This window comes from Calliphora vicina, chromosome 2 (assembly GCF_958450345.1).
Source record: "Calliphora vicina chromosome 2, idCalVici1.1, whole genome shotgun sequence".
NCBI classification, from domain to species: domain Eukaryota; kingdom Metazoa; phylum Arthropoda; class Insecta; order Diptera; family Calliphoridae; genus Calliphora; species Calliphora vicina.
Window position 1 is genome coordinate 22,171,306 of NC_088781.1, and position 14,676 is coordinate 22,185,981.

Below are 14,676 nucleotides of genomic sequence, written 5' to 3' on the forward strand. Positions count from 1 at the left end.
AATACGGCAAACTAAAATGTCTAGAAAATATAAAGTAAAAATAAAGTTTGCACAAAAATATCAATCAACAAAGAAATAAAATATTTGTAATACTATCGTGTAAACAAGAAATGTTTTTTTCGAAACGATTTATTGACATAATAATATTGTTACGTTTTAACCTTTTCAAAACGCTTGGTTTATTTCGTTTAAATAAACCGGATACTTTTGATTGCAAATAAAAGCCGTTTAGTAGTTTAAAAATTGTAACAACTCTTTATTTAAAATGTACAACAACAACAGAATTAAATAGCCACTCAATGTTTTCTTATACACGTTTATAAATTCTCAGAATTACAGACACAATTTATAATGTACACGAATTTACTTTGAAAACAAACACAACACACTTTAAGGCACTTAGATGATGTTTCCTCGAAAAGCGTCTCTGATCAACTCTACTCAACTGCAACCTCTGCCACTATTTATAACACTGCATTACCATCTAGAAAGCTCTTTAACTGTCAAAGTTCGAATATTCTAGATCATACGCCATCTGTGGTGTACTTTCTACAATGTTCTTTAACTGATTATTCGAACTCGAATACAGTGTTGCCAACTTACAATCAAATCAACTGAAAGCTTTTATTTACTTGGGGGTTACACGATCAAGTTTTGCCTTTCAAGTTTTAATACACTCACACTTTTAAGAATTGAAACGAACTTGCATTCAATTTCACATTCAAGTTGGTGTTCAATTTTTCATTCAAGAAAATAGCTGATTACATTTTTATGTCCAATTTGTACTAAAATTGTTTTCAAGTTGCGTGCTGCCTACGTCACCGCTTTCAATTTTTATAAATTTTGACAAACAGTATATGTAAAAGACTATCAAGAAAAACTTGATCGTGTGGCTGCAGTGTTGACAATGCCCACAGATATGTTACAGTTTTACAGCACTGTTACTTGAAAGCATTATGCTACTTTTAAATCAGCCGTTGAATTCAAGTACAATTTCGTAACAATATTTTAAATTTGAAAAGTGTTAATACTGAGTATTGCCGTCTATAAATACCTTAAATGTTATGAATTGAAATCATAATATTTATGTATGTTGAAACTTTTTTCTGTGTAGCAGTAGTAGTTAAACATTTTGCAATAAATTTTAATTTCTCAAAAATGTTTCGTCAACAAAAAAAAAAGATTTTATTTAATGAAAATTTTTTTTAAAAACTATTTTTTACAAATAGAAACTTTTTTCGTGGAATATTTTGTTAAAGCTTTTATTTAGCAAAATTTTTAATGTAAAAAAGATTTTATTTAAAGATTTTTCTTAAATAGTTTTTTTTTATTCCATGAAAATAGATTTTATTTAACTTTTTCTGAAAAAGATGACTTTTAAGGGGGAAGAAAAGTTTTTATGAGCCAAAGTTTTTTTTTAAAAATCTTTTATATAATAATGTGCGAGCTTATACAAAAGAGCTTTAGTGCTTTCACACCGGCTAAAGTACAACAAGCAAATAGACAACAATGCATACTGTTTATTTTGCAAACAAACAACGATGCGCTATGTACTTTGAAAAAAGAGCTTTCAAAGCTGTTTAACACAAAATCAAATATCGATGTCTGCGAGCTTGGACGTACTTGTTTTAAATAATTCTTTATTCTTGTTTATAAAAAAGCTTTTTCCAAAATAATTTTTTTTTGCAAAAGCATTTATTTGGGACAAAAAATTTTTATGAAAAAAGCTTTAATTTAAAAATGTTTTTTAAATAGCACTTTATTTTTGTTTATAAAAAAGTATTTTTTAAATAAGCTTTTCCCAGAAAATGCTTACTAAAACCAAAAAATATTTTTTTTACAAAAAATACTGGTTTTTTTAAAAAAAAAATATTTAGAAAAGTTCTTGCTTAGTTTTCTTTAACAAAAAAAGATTTTTTCTGCAAAAATTATTTAATTTCATCAAAAAATTAGTCTGTCTGAAACTTGTTTATGCTTTTTCTGCGGAAAGTTTTTTTAGAATTTTAATAGATTTTTTTTTTTAACTTTTATTTAAAGATGGTCTTTAATAGTTCTTTATTTTTGTTTACAGAACTTTTATTTAGAAAAAAAGTTTTAATTCAAAGATAGTTTTTAATTAGTTCTTTATTTTTGGTTATATAAAAAGGTATTCTTTGCAAAAATGAAAACAAAAATTATATTTTCAAAAAGTTATGTTTCTTCAAAAAAAAAAAAAAGAGTTTTGAGAAATGTTCATACATGATTATCTTTAACAAGAAAAGATTTTTTCTTGTCTTGTCTTCTTGAAGTTGTTTATAAAAAAAGCTTTCTGCAGAAAGAATTTTTGGAATAGAAAAGAAAATATTTAAAGATGTTTTGTAAATTTTTTTTATAAATATAATTTTTTGGTAGAAAAAAGATTTTTTTTGAGAAAAGCTTTTTTTAATTTATATTTTTATAAAAAAGTTATTCCATGAAAATTTTAACTTAAAAAACACACAAAAATTCCTTTAACTTAAATTTATAATTCCATAAAGATAATTTTTCATAATATAAGCTTTTTGGAGATAATGAAATTATTTTTTTTTTGAAAAAGCTTTTATTTGGGACAGAAAGATTTTGTAAAAAAGGTTTTATATAAAGATGGTTTTAAATACATGCCTTTAAGAAATCTTAATTCAAATTGAATAAAAAAATATTTTTTCTTCATTCAATTTCTCTTACAAAATAAATGAAGAATAATTTTTCAAAGAAAATTTGTAATAGATTACTTATTTAAGTCCCTATTTGTAGGCGAACGTGGTAAGTACTTGCCTCCAATAACATCAACGTATTGAAATAATGAATTAAAATCCCAACGTATAAATAGCATTTTAATTCATTACTTTGTAATGCAAGTTTATGCTGGGATTAATGCAATAGACATATGATCAGACAGTAAACATATGAAATAAATGGATTGGGTTAAAAGTAAAATATTTTTCGTTTTAGAAATCCATAATAAAATATTGTAAAGTTCGCAATGAAACATTGATTTTTGAGATTTCGTATAACTATTGAGACAAAGTTTTTAAATAGCTCAAAAAAAGCTTAAACTAACCAATTATTATTTCTCAAAGTTGCCGAAATCATACGAATTACAATCGCTGAGATATTGACTCAATTCTTTGTTGCTTTTATTTTCCAAATTATCCCTAAATATATCCTTACTTTAAATTTATCATTTTAAAAAGTTCACTTTTCTGTGCAATTTGAATAATTTTGTTCCATTTACATTTTCACACACTGTTCCAGGATACTTATATTAATTTGTGTTTGTTTGTTGGTATGCAATTTAAATAACCTTTTTCTCTTACACATATCCACATGCAACATTTTCCCAATAGAATCCTGGTTTACATTTGTCCCTTGTTGTTTTAATTTTTTGGTTTTTCTTTTGTTTAAATGCTACACAACCCTATTTGTTTATATGTGTTTAAGTTATTTAATGTTCATTTTGTTTCCTGTATAACTTCAAATGAATGTATGTAATGTATTTATGTGGTAGTAGGTGTAAGTGTATATGTCTACTCTGAAGTGTGTAGGTATTTAAACATACGTTTTTTTTCCCCCCAAAAGAAATGACTACATAATTATGTTGGTAATACTCGCCCCCCAACATCAACATTATTTTTGTGTAATATTTTTCTTGTCTTTTTTTTTGAAATTCTTTACAAAATGTTAATAAAAATAAATTTATTGAAAATGTTGTTTTATTTTATTATTTTGTTTTTCCATTTAGGGACTGGCGCTGAGGCTCTTACATCACCATACGCTACAACACTTAATCCATTGACCAATGGTGCTTATGCAGCAGCAGCAACAGCACCCCTAACGGCATCAGCACTACAGGCAGCCGCCGCAGGAGTAGCTGGCAAACAAATTGAAGGTTAGTTTGGATTTGATTTTTTTTTGTTTTGTTTGTTGCTGCTTTTATTATGTTCCCAATCAAGTGTATAAAAAACGAACAAAATTAAATTAAAATTTTAATAATAATTTTCACATACCTGTGAAACCTAAGGGAAACAAATTTATTTGATAAAAATTTATTTGAATAAAAAAGAAATAACATGGAAAATTAATTAAAATTATCAAGGGGGAAAGATTTTTAAAGGGTATTAGAGAAAGGACAGTAATGTTTTGGTCAAAAGCTCTTTTATAATAACCAGGGCAATTTAAAAAAAACTTAAAATAATCAAGTAAAAAAGCTAAAACAACAGGAAAATATTGTTTCGTTTTTACCTTTTAAAAACGGTGGTTTATTTCCCTTAAATAAACCGGATACTTTTGATTGCAAATAAAATCAGTTTAATTGTTTAAAAATTGTAACAACTTTTTATTTATTTTAAACGTACAACAACAGCAGTTTAAATTACACACTTTAGTGGTAATTTAATGTACAAGAATACACTGGTAATACAGTTGATGTTTATTCTATCAGTGCCAATGATCAATTAACTGCAACTTCTGCCACTATTTATATACAGCGTCATCTTTCGTGTAGCTGCTACAATGATCTTAATGGACAAAACTAGAATATTCGAATTCTAGAGCTTTAAGCTGCTTCAATGTTAATGTTACTAGTTTAAACATTAAACTTACAATCAATGCGAATAACTGCTTGCTATCAACATTGTTGATAAGTAGAAGCTTCTACTGATGCACAGTGGTATGAGAAAATAAAGTGGGAAATAAATCTGTAACTTCTAAACCCTCACTTCGATTTGAATGAAATTTAACATGCTCAGAGGGGAAGTGTTGTCGAGTTTAAGTTTTGAATCTGGGCCTCATGAGCCAACCAGGAGCTGGTCCAAGGGTCCTCAAAGTAGGACACCTCGGGTATGGTCAATTTTAAAAATTATACTATTTCTTCGTTTGTGTTCCGATTTCAAAAAAATTACATAAATAGAATCTTCTCATTGAGCAATTATCTCTTATAGCTTAGGAGATATCCGCATTTGAAAATTAAATTTTCAACATTTTTACCCACCCTACTCCAGTTTTTTGATGACCGCGGTTCTAAATATTTACTAATTTTCTCCCTTTATGGGATTAACAACAGATGTATGTATAAAATAAAGGAAGAATTGTTTAAAAACCATGACTGAGTCCAAAGTTACATGCATTTGAATTTAAAAAAATTAAAAAAGGCGATTTTTCGCAATTTTTTTAAGAAAAAAGTACTTTTATTCTTTTTCAGTTATCTAAAAAATTTCTAAGAGGATGTATAATTAATTTATACTTTTTGAAAAGCTAAATTAACGTCAAATATTTTAAATGAAAAAAAAATTTATAATTTTTGATACCCAGGGGACCAAGTCCATTCAAAAAACGCATATTTTTTATGTAAAATTCAACTTTATGGCAAAAATTCTCAAATCGCATAGTTGATATCAAAATATAGTAACCCATTTCAGATGGCCCAATATGTTCTTAACTATTTTGTAAAGGGTTCCCATAACCCCGCCCCTGGTGTGGATATTATAGCCAAAAAACGAAAATATCCCATTTTTGGAATTTTTCAATATTTTTTTGGGAATTGCGGGATTCGTGATTACAAAATTCAAAATTTGTTTTTATTTTTCCATTTTCAATAAAAAAATCTATACAAGTGTAAAATTTCATTAAGAAATATTCATAATTAAAAATGTTATTATAATTTAAAAAATTTGTATCTATGCAAAAACTCAATAAAAAACATTTTTTGTCATATTTTTCAAAAAAGTATTCCATGAATTTTTTAATTGTCAAAAGCTGTATACATTATTGAAAAGTAGATAAAATCCTCTAGCCATTGATATATAACTTGTCTACCTTATGTTTTTTACGTGGCAAATTAATTACGGAAAACTTAACAATTTTTGCTTGAAAAACTTGGCCTGTTCATAATGATTTGGCCAGAACTCTTTTAATGGTTCTTAGTTCTTAATAATTTATATAATTTTTCTTTCTTGTTTTATAGGACCCGAAGGCAGTAATCTATTTATTTACCATCTACCTCAGGAATTCACCGATACAGATCTCGCTTCAACATTTCTACCTTTTGGTAATGTTTTATCTGCCAAAGTATTTATCGATAAACAAACAAATCTGTCCAAATGTTTCGGTTTCGTATCCTACGATAATCCACATTCAGCCTCAGCTGCCATACAAGCCATGCATGGCTTTCAAATCGGCACAAAACGTTTAAAGGTGCAATTGAAACGTTCTAAAGATGCGGCCAAGCCTTATTAGTTTCTAGCAAAAACTACTAACAACAAACAAAAGAAAAAAAACTTATTTTCTTTAAAAAAAAAAAATATAATAAATATTTAAGTATTTAAAAAATATATAAAAAAAGAAAAGTAATTTGAGTGCCTTTAGCTCTTAATAAAAGAAAAAATAATAAAAAAAAAACATTTACAACCAAAGGACCAATTTTGTTTTTAACAAAAGAAAAAAAAATAAAAAATCTTAATTTTATCAAAGAAACCAACACAAAAAAACATAAATATTTTAATAAAACCCATTTTTAAAGTAGTAAAACCAAAGAATGTAAAACCATTTTTAGTAAAAAAATTAAAAAACAAAACGAAAAATCATAAATATTAATTAAATTAAACAACAAAGTAATATTACTTTAATATATTTACATTTTAATCATAACAACTATGTATGTATGTATTTTGTGGTATATTTTTGTTTGTTTTTATTTTTCTTGTTATAATAAATACATAATTTAAATTAAATATTTTAGATTTTATTTTTATTTACATATTTTAAATATGAGCATATTTGTGGTCTTACATTACGAGTATAAATCAAATTGTAATTGTTTTTAATTTTGGCATATTTTAATTTTTATTATTTGTTTTCCATTTTTTTTTTGTTTTTGTTAGATTTTTAAGTGAAATTATAAAAAAAAGATATAAAATTAAACAAAATTAAATGAAATGTTTTAAAGCCAAATAGTTAAGTAAATTGTTGTCATAAAATGTGCGTATATTAGAGTTTAATTTGAAATAACAAAAAGACCCAATAAATAATTTTGAATTTGAACATTTTTAAATAAAGTTAAATTTCTAAATTTTAAGATTTATCCAAATAAATGTTTCCTACTGTACTTTATCGTTTAGTTTAGATTTTTAATGAAAAAAGTTATAAAATGTATTAGAAATTGACTGATATCTACTGTATGATATCTGTTACTCCCTGTCTAAACTTGAGAAATATTTATCATAACAATTAATGACGTTTGTTGTCAAGACAAAGTTGTCAGAGCAAAAGCACTAACAATTTTGTCATAACGAAGCAATAATACTAATAAATGGATACTATACCTGATAATTTTTTATCTTGATAACCATTTTGAAGTTTATCATGATACAAATTTATCAGGTATAGACAGGGAGTAAAGCGGCTTTATTTTAATTTGAGAACAACTTTCATAACAATAGTAACTTTAAATCGAATGATACAGAGCAAACCAGAGACCAAAATTAAAGGGTCCACTTTTCAATTCGTTGATAGTTATTAAATTTCAATGCTATTTTTCTCTCAACCACAGCTCACTTTTCACTAAAATGTTTCTTTCTCTCTTTAGCCATAATTTATTATTTAAATCACATTCAGCTGAAAATCGTAGAGAGAAAGGAACCTTTTAGTGAAAAGTGAGCTGTGGTTGAGAGAAATACAGAAGTGAAAAATAATAAATATCAACAAATGGTTTTTTGTTTCATAAAAATATATTTAACAAGATCTATTTATAACAGAGACCGAAAATAACGGGTTCACTTTCATTTCAATGCTAAATTCTCATTCGCAGCCATTTAAAAATATTTTTTTGTGATGTATCACTGACAGAGTGATTTATTCGAGAACATTTTAGGTTTGGGGTTGAGAGAAACAGAAAAGAAACAAACACAAAAAATCTGGATGAGTGATTTATAATTTTTTTTTCGTAAAGGTCAGCTTGTGACTTTTATTTGCGAACATGAAAAATAAATCGCAATAATGCATTTGAAGCAAATCAACGTTTAAATATATAAAATTTATCAAAAGATTAATAACAATTTAAAATAAAATTCTCATTTATGTTACTCAGACTTCATTACTTCATACTTATCATATTATTTCCATAATTTGTTAACAATTACTAATAATATGTTATTGTAAGTAAATAAAAGAGAAAGTAACAGTTATTAAGAACAAGAACAAATGAATTGTTTATTTCACAACAAACCATAAAAAAACAACAAAAACGAATAAAAGTCATACCAAACCATTTAAATAAGAATCATTTTATAACTGTTATTTCAGTGATTTATTTTTATCACAAAAATATAAATCACAATTTGGGTTTTTTGGTATATGGACGAGTTATTTTCGATCTCTGGTTTATAATACAAATTTGTGAGAGAACTATAAGTAAATACCCAGTATCATCACACTCAAATAAATAATTGAGGCTGAGAGTGAAGAGCTAATCCGTAATCATTTCAAAATTTTTAACAGTATTATAGTCACAGTAATTATGTATATGATTGTGATAACCATAATATGATAAAGTTAAGATTCACATGATTATCGCAATCATATATATGATTGTAGAAAACAAATATATGTTTATGGTAATCATGTTCATTATATTATAATATGTTGTTCTTAATTATTATATCCATAAGCAACATAATATTATAGTCAAATTCTTCGTCATAAAAATGGTTGTCACAAACATATACTTATTTACTGTAATCATGTATATAATTTCTACAATCATGTGAATCGTATCTTTACTATATTATGGTTATCTCAATCATATACATACTTAATGACAGTGACCATAATATTGTTTAAAAACTTTTAAAAATCTTGAAATGGTTACAGTGAACAGGAACAACTATATTTTTTCGAAACTTTTTATAACTGACAACAAGTAAGATATCTATATTAGGTTGTGCCGAATCTTATATACCCTTCACCAAAGTATACTTTAAGATAAAGATTGATAAATATGGATGAACAAAAATTTTATTGAAAAAAAAACTAAGATTAAAAAATATTTTTACCGATTTTGACCCATTTTAGGTACGTATTAATATGGCATTATATCTGTTGTTGGGGAGGTCTTTAAAATATATATCATTAGATATCCATATCGTCCATATTAATGACTTAGTAATCCAGATATAAATAAAAAAATAGGTCAAAACAAGGCAATCGTGGTTTTTTGCTTATACCTCAGCCATTTGTGGGTCGATTTTCTCGATTTTTAATAGTAAATGAACCGCAACTATAGCGGATATATTGATGTATCAATCATATATGTAAGCTACAGAAAATTCATTTCAACATATAAATGAACAGACATATGGCTATATCGACTCTGCTATCCATAATGATCCAGAATATATTTAGTACTTTATGAAAAACGTATACCCTTGCCACTCCTGGTAAAGGTTATAATAAGTGGTAATTATTATTTGGATTTATGGACGAGTTATTTTTGGCCTTGATTTAAAATTGTTATGACAACATGTTATAAGAAAAAGGTCCTATTAAAATACAAAATAGGTAATAGAAAATCAAGTATAAGTTGCCAAAGTTTTAAGAAATATTGAAAATATAAAAATTCAGAACGATTTTTAAATCTTCTGTAAATCTATATAAAGAGACTTAACATATTTGTACAATAAGCTAACGAGATCTCAATAATCATTTTTCTGGAATTCAAGTGCAAAAATGGAATTCAAGCCATGAATTAAAGTCAAGCAATTGAATTGTAGTTGTAATACACTTTATATCAACAGCATTATCCAGTAAACAAGAAACATCAATTTAAGCCATATGCTTTTTGTTTAAAAAATATTTAATTTTTTCAAATATTTTTCATGTTTAAAACATAATAATATTTGCATTCAAAACAAATTCCAACAAAATTTTCAAGTGCTTGAATTTTTGGGGGGGAACTTTTTCTTAGACCCATAAAACCATTAATAAAAAACATATACTTTCTTTGCATTGAATTAAATTTCGGTCAAAACATTTAAGATTTTTACTATTTCATGCATCCGAATTTGATTTACTGAGCTGAGTTTTTAACCTGTCAATATATTCAAGAGTCAATAATTTATTTTAACATACGCCATGAGTGGCAAGGTTTGTCATTCCGTTGGTAATTTCTACATTTTTCATTTGTGACCCCATATTCTAAACCGTTATAGACAGCGGAGTCTATATAACCATTAGGGATGCCAATCCCGAAATCCCGATCCCGAAAATCCCGGGATTTTTCGGGATCGGGATTTCCCGAATCCCGGGATTTGTGAAAAAGAATCCCGGGATTTTTCGGGATTAAAAAATCCCGAAATATTATGAGATTTTTGATATTTTAGGAAGATTTTTGAAGCACCCAAAATACTTAGAAAGCTAAATTTCAGCATATTTATAATAATCTCGCTTCAAATCCAAACGCAGCCAGATTTTTTCATTTGAATCAGGAAGCAGCACGTCTCCTTTCCATTGACAGGCTTTTACACAATTTACACTTTTACGAAATTTATGTTCAAGTTATTTTCTGAAGGGGCAAATGTAGTCCGTTTTCCGCAGTACTTTACAGTATAATTTCAGAGTACTTACAACTTATTTTGTGCAAAATTTTGTAAGGATTGCGGTATAATCAAGATATTTATGAATGCTCAAACAGTACTCCGGGGGACAATTGTATGGAGCTAGGGGAAATCATGGACCATTTATTTTAATTTAATGCATTAGTTTTTGATTTGTTATATTTTTACTTAAATATATTAATGAAATCAATAGTTTTTATTGTTGAATTTGATGTTTTTGACGTTTAACTAAAGTCCCGAAAAATATCGAAATCCCGAAAAATCCCGGGATCCCGAAAAATCCCGGGGTCCCGAAAAATCCCGGGATCCCGGGATTTACATTTCTAAAATCCCGAATCCCGGGATTTGTAAAACCCAGTCCCGTTTGGCATCCCTATTAACCATGCCTGTAAGTCAGCTATAGTCCAAATTAGGTTTCTATTTAAAATAGAGAAAATCTGTCCACTAATGGCTGAGATATAAGCAAATTTTTTTCACCAAAAATTTTCTTCCATGATTTTTTTTTCTTACAAATTTTTTTCACCACATTTTTTATTTCACTAAGTTTTGTTTCACCACATTTTGTTCCCCAAAATTTTTTTTCATACATTTTTTTTACCCTTCACTTTCGTGAGAAGGGTTTGTCATTCCGTTTGTAATTTCTACATTTTTCATTTCCGACCCTATAAAGTATATATATTCTGGATCCTTATAGATAGCGGAGTCGATTAAGCCATGTCCGTCTGTCTGTCTGTCTGACCGTCTGTCTGTCTGTTGAAATCAATTTTCTGAAGACCCCAGATATCTTCGGTATCCAAATCTTCAATAATTCTGTCAGACATGCTTTCGAGAATTTTGCTATTTAAAATCAGCAAAATCGGTCCACAAATGGCTGAGATATGAGGAAAAAACCAAGACAACCTCGATTTTTGACCTATTTTTGACCTATATCTGGATTACTAAGGCATTAATATAGACAATATGGATATCTAATGATAGATATTTCAAAGACATTTGCAACGTATATAAGACCATAGTAAGTTGGAACTAAAATGGGTCAAAATCGGAAAAAAAAAATTTTAACCCGAATTTTTTTTTTCCAAAAAAAAATTAAAAGACAAAAAAAAAATTTTTTAAAATTTAAAAAAAAAAGTTTTAAAAATTTAAAAAAAAAATTTAAAAATTAAAATAACAATCGAAAAAAAATTTTTTCCAAAAAATTTAAAAATTAAATTTTTTTTACCTAAAAATATTTAAAATTTTAAGGTATAATTTGGTGAAGGGTATATAAGATTCGGCACAGCCGAATATAGCACTCTTACTTGTTTTTCCATAATTTTTTTTCACCAATTTTTATTTTTTCTAAAAATATGATTTAATATTATGATAAATACTTTGGTGAATGTATTCAGCACAGCCGAATATAGCACCCATATATGTTAAATATGAATTTATTGTTGTATTTTTTCCATAAAGCGACACGAACCTGGTTTATTGGAATCTAATGAGCGTTTATTTTGAATTCTTATTTCAATCATATCAAATTTACTTTGAAATGTTGAGGGATTGCTTCTACAGAAAATCTGTATGTTGTAGAAAAAGCAAATTTTCCTGAATTTATGAGTTTTAAATCTACAAAAATTAAAAAGTTCCCAATAGAATATTTGTTGAGAATTTAATAGGAACACTCTCTTATAGTGAGAGCCTCAAAAGTGAGTAAACAAGATCGTAAAAATGGTTATAGTCCGACTTAAATCCTTTTTTCAGAACCGTATCTATTATTCAGGCCATTCTCCAACAAACCGAAACTTTTAAATTGTAATCGATGGATATAAATCGTTCTAAACTGCTTCAAATTTTGTGTAGAATGAAAAAAAGTGATTCTGAAAATATCTGATAAAATTTACTACTATTGCCTTATTCTAATTACAAATTCCTTGTAGTTATTTTAGGTTTTTCAAAAATCTTTATTATTTAATTATTTATTGGGTTACAAATACATATATTTCAAAACAAAGTGTGCAATTAATTTTAATATAAATTTACACATAAAAATGTAATAAATATTCAAATACATATAATAAATTATTAATTAAGAAACAATTTTAAACATTCTAAAAATGTCCAGCAGTTTAACGAGAAAAACCAAATGAACAAAGGTAAAAAAAATAAAAAATCATAATTACAAATAAATTAAAATTGTAATCAAAAAGAAATTTCAAGCTCAATCATACCAATGCGAAATGAAAGCAAACATGGGTGACAAACAAACCCCCTAATAGGTTTAGCATGTAAATGAAATTCCTGCCAAATTTTCAAAATGATTCAGGGATTTTGTTTATCCATTAGTTTACCTTTATTTCGTCATGGAATCATTGAGTGTATTTCGTAATTATACTATTTTTCACTTCTTTTGAATTCTAAATTCCTCTTTTATTTCACTTCTATGAATTCTAAATTCCAGTTTTATTTCACTTCTTTGGAAGTTTTTATTTTACTGGACATATAAAGAGATCAAGTGTTTGAATTTTAATAGTTTTGATCAAATCTTAGTTTAAAGATGGTTTTAGTTAAACTTAGTTTAAACCATAATCCATTTACATTAACTTTATTGTCAAAATATTTTCAAATACAATTTAAAATTTCTTTAAATTAAACTCAATTGGACTCACTGATGCTAAGTTAAACTTAGTTTAACTTATATAGTTAACTTTTATAGTTAAAGTATTTCCAAATAAATTTCCAAATTCCATAGCTTAAACTATAGTTTTCTTACGTTGATTTTATATTCTCATAATAGTAGCAATAGAAATTGTCATTAACAAAAACTGCTGGAAAATTTACTGAATTAATATGTTAATTTTTATAATATTAATTAAAAACTAATATATTATTACATATAAAAACATATTATCATTAACCCCCATATTTCCAAACAATTTTTAAATTTAAAAAAGGTTTATGAAACAAAATTTCAAAATTGGTTTTATAAACCTTTAATAAATTTAAAAGCTGTTTAGGTATATGCGGCAAAAACTGAAACATAGTCATATACAAATATATTTTTAAATAAACTAAAAAACCCAAAACAAATTTTTAACACAAATACAACAAACACACTGTTCAAAGTAGTAAAAAAAGTCTGCATAAAAATAAAGCCTAAGATTTCAAATTTTTTAAAAAAATTAAAACAAAAATTATATATAAAAACTGTTAAACTAAAATAAATTATATTAAAAAAAATAAATTTTTCTTTAAAAAAAACACATTCTTATATTTAATTATAAAAAAAACCTTAAATTAATTGTTTTTGTTTTTAGTTTTAGTCTAAATGTTGTATTTCTTAAAATCAAATTATAACAAAATGTACTTAATTTTAGTTTATTAAAAAAAAAACAAAATTATTATAATAAATAAATATTTTATTTAGTTTGTAGTTTTCAAATAAAAATATCAATTCTTTATTATTTAACTTAAACTAAATGTTTCTGATTAGCAAAAATTATTCTAAATATTGTAAAAGTAAATATGAAAAATTATAAACAAACTGGAGAAAAACAAAAAAAAAATTAATAAAACAAACATTTATATTTGAAATATTTACAAATAAATGGGAGTGTATACACGAAAAAAAAATAAGGTGGTTTTATTTAAATAGAGTTTTTTTAGAGTTTTATTTGAAGGAGTAATTAATGAGTTTGAAATATTTTTATGAGATATTTGGTAAGTTTTTAGGATCCCCATATTGATATGATAACCAAGCGGCCATTATTACTTAAGAAAATTAAGGAAAATAATTACTCTTTATTTTAAATTTTAAAATTCGTTTTTATTCTCTTTCTACCGTTCATGAAATTTTAAATCTGAATTTTTGTCTAACTAGGATAACGTTTACATTCACTGACCCTTTTAGCTGAATTATTCACAAGTAATTATCACTTGCCGGAAAGTGATAAAATACTGTCCGAACTAGAAAGAGTATCAGTGAATATATTCTTTCGAGCTCGTGCTTTTAAAAGGGATCTCAACGTAAATAAGTCTCCTGGGCCAGATGACATACCAGCGATGGTCT

The 14,676-nt window shown here is 26.1% G+C and overlaps 1 protein-coding gene across 6 annotated transcripts in view; it reads left to right on the forward strand.

The window, feature by feature from the left end:
• The window catches only part of bru2 (bruno 2), a 294,037-nt gene extending 287,639 nt beyond the window's left edge, over positions 1–6,398 (forward strand). For 3 of the 6 annotated variants that reach the window (XM_065502497.1, XM_065502495.1, XM_065502496.1), the window contains exons 6-7: positions 3,761–3,907; positions 5,981–6,362. In XM_065502497.1, coding sequence (XP_065358569.1) covers positions 3,761–3,907; positions 5,981–6,252 — 419 coding nt within the window. In that variant the 3' untranslated portion in view covers positions 6,253–6,362. Of the gene's footprint in view, positions 1–3,760; positions 3,908–5,980 lie in introns of all 6 variants that reach the window. The other 3 variants (XM_065502494.1, XM_065502493.1, XM_065502498.1) reach the window with 3 other exon arrangements.
• The last annotated feature ends 8,278 nt before the right edge of the window (positions 6,399–14,676 follow it).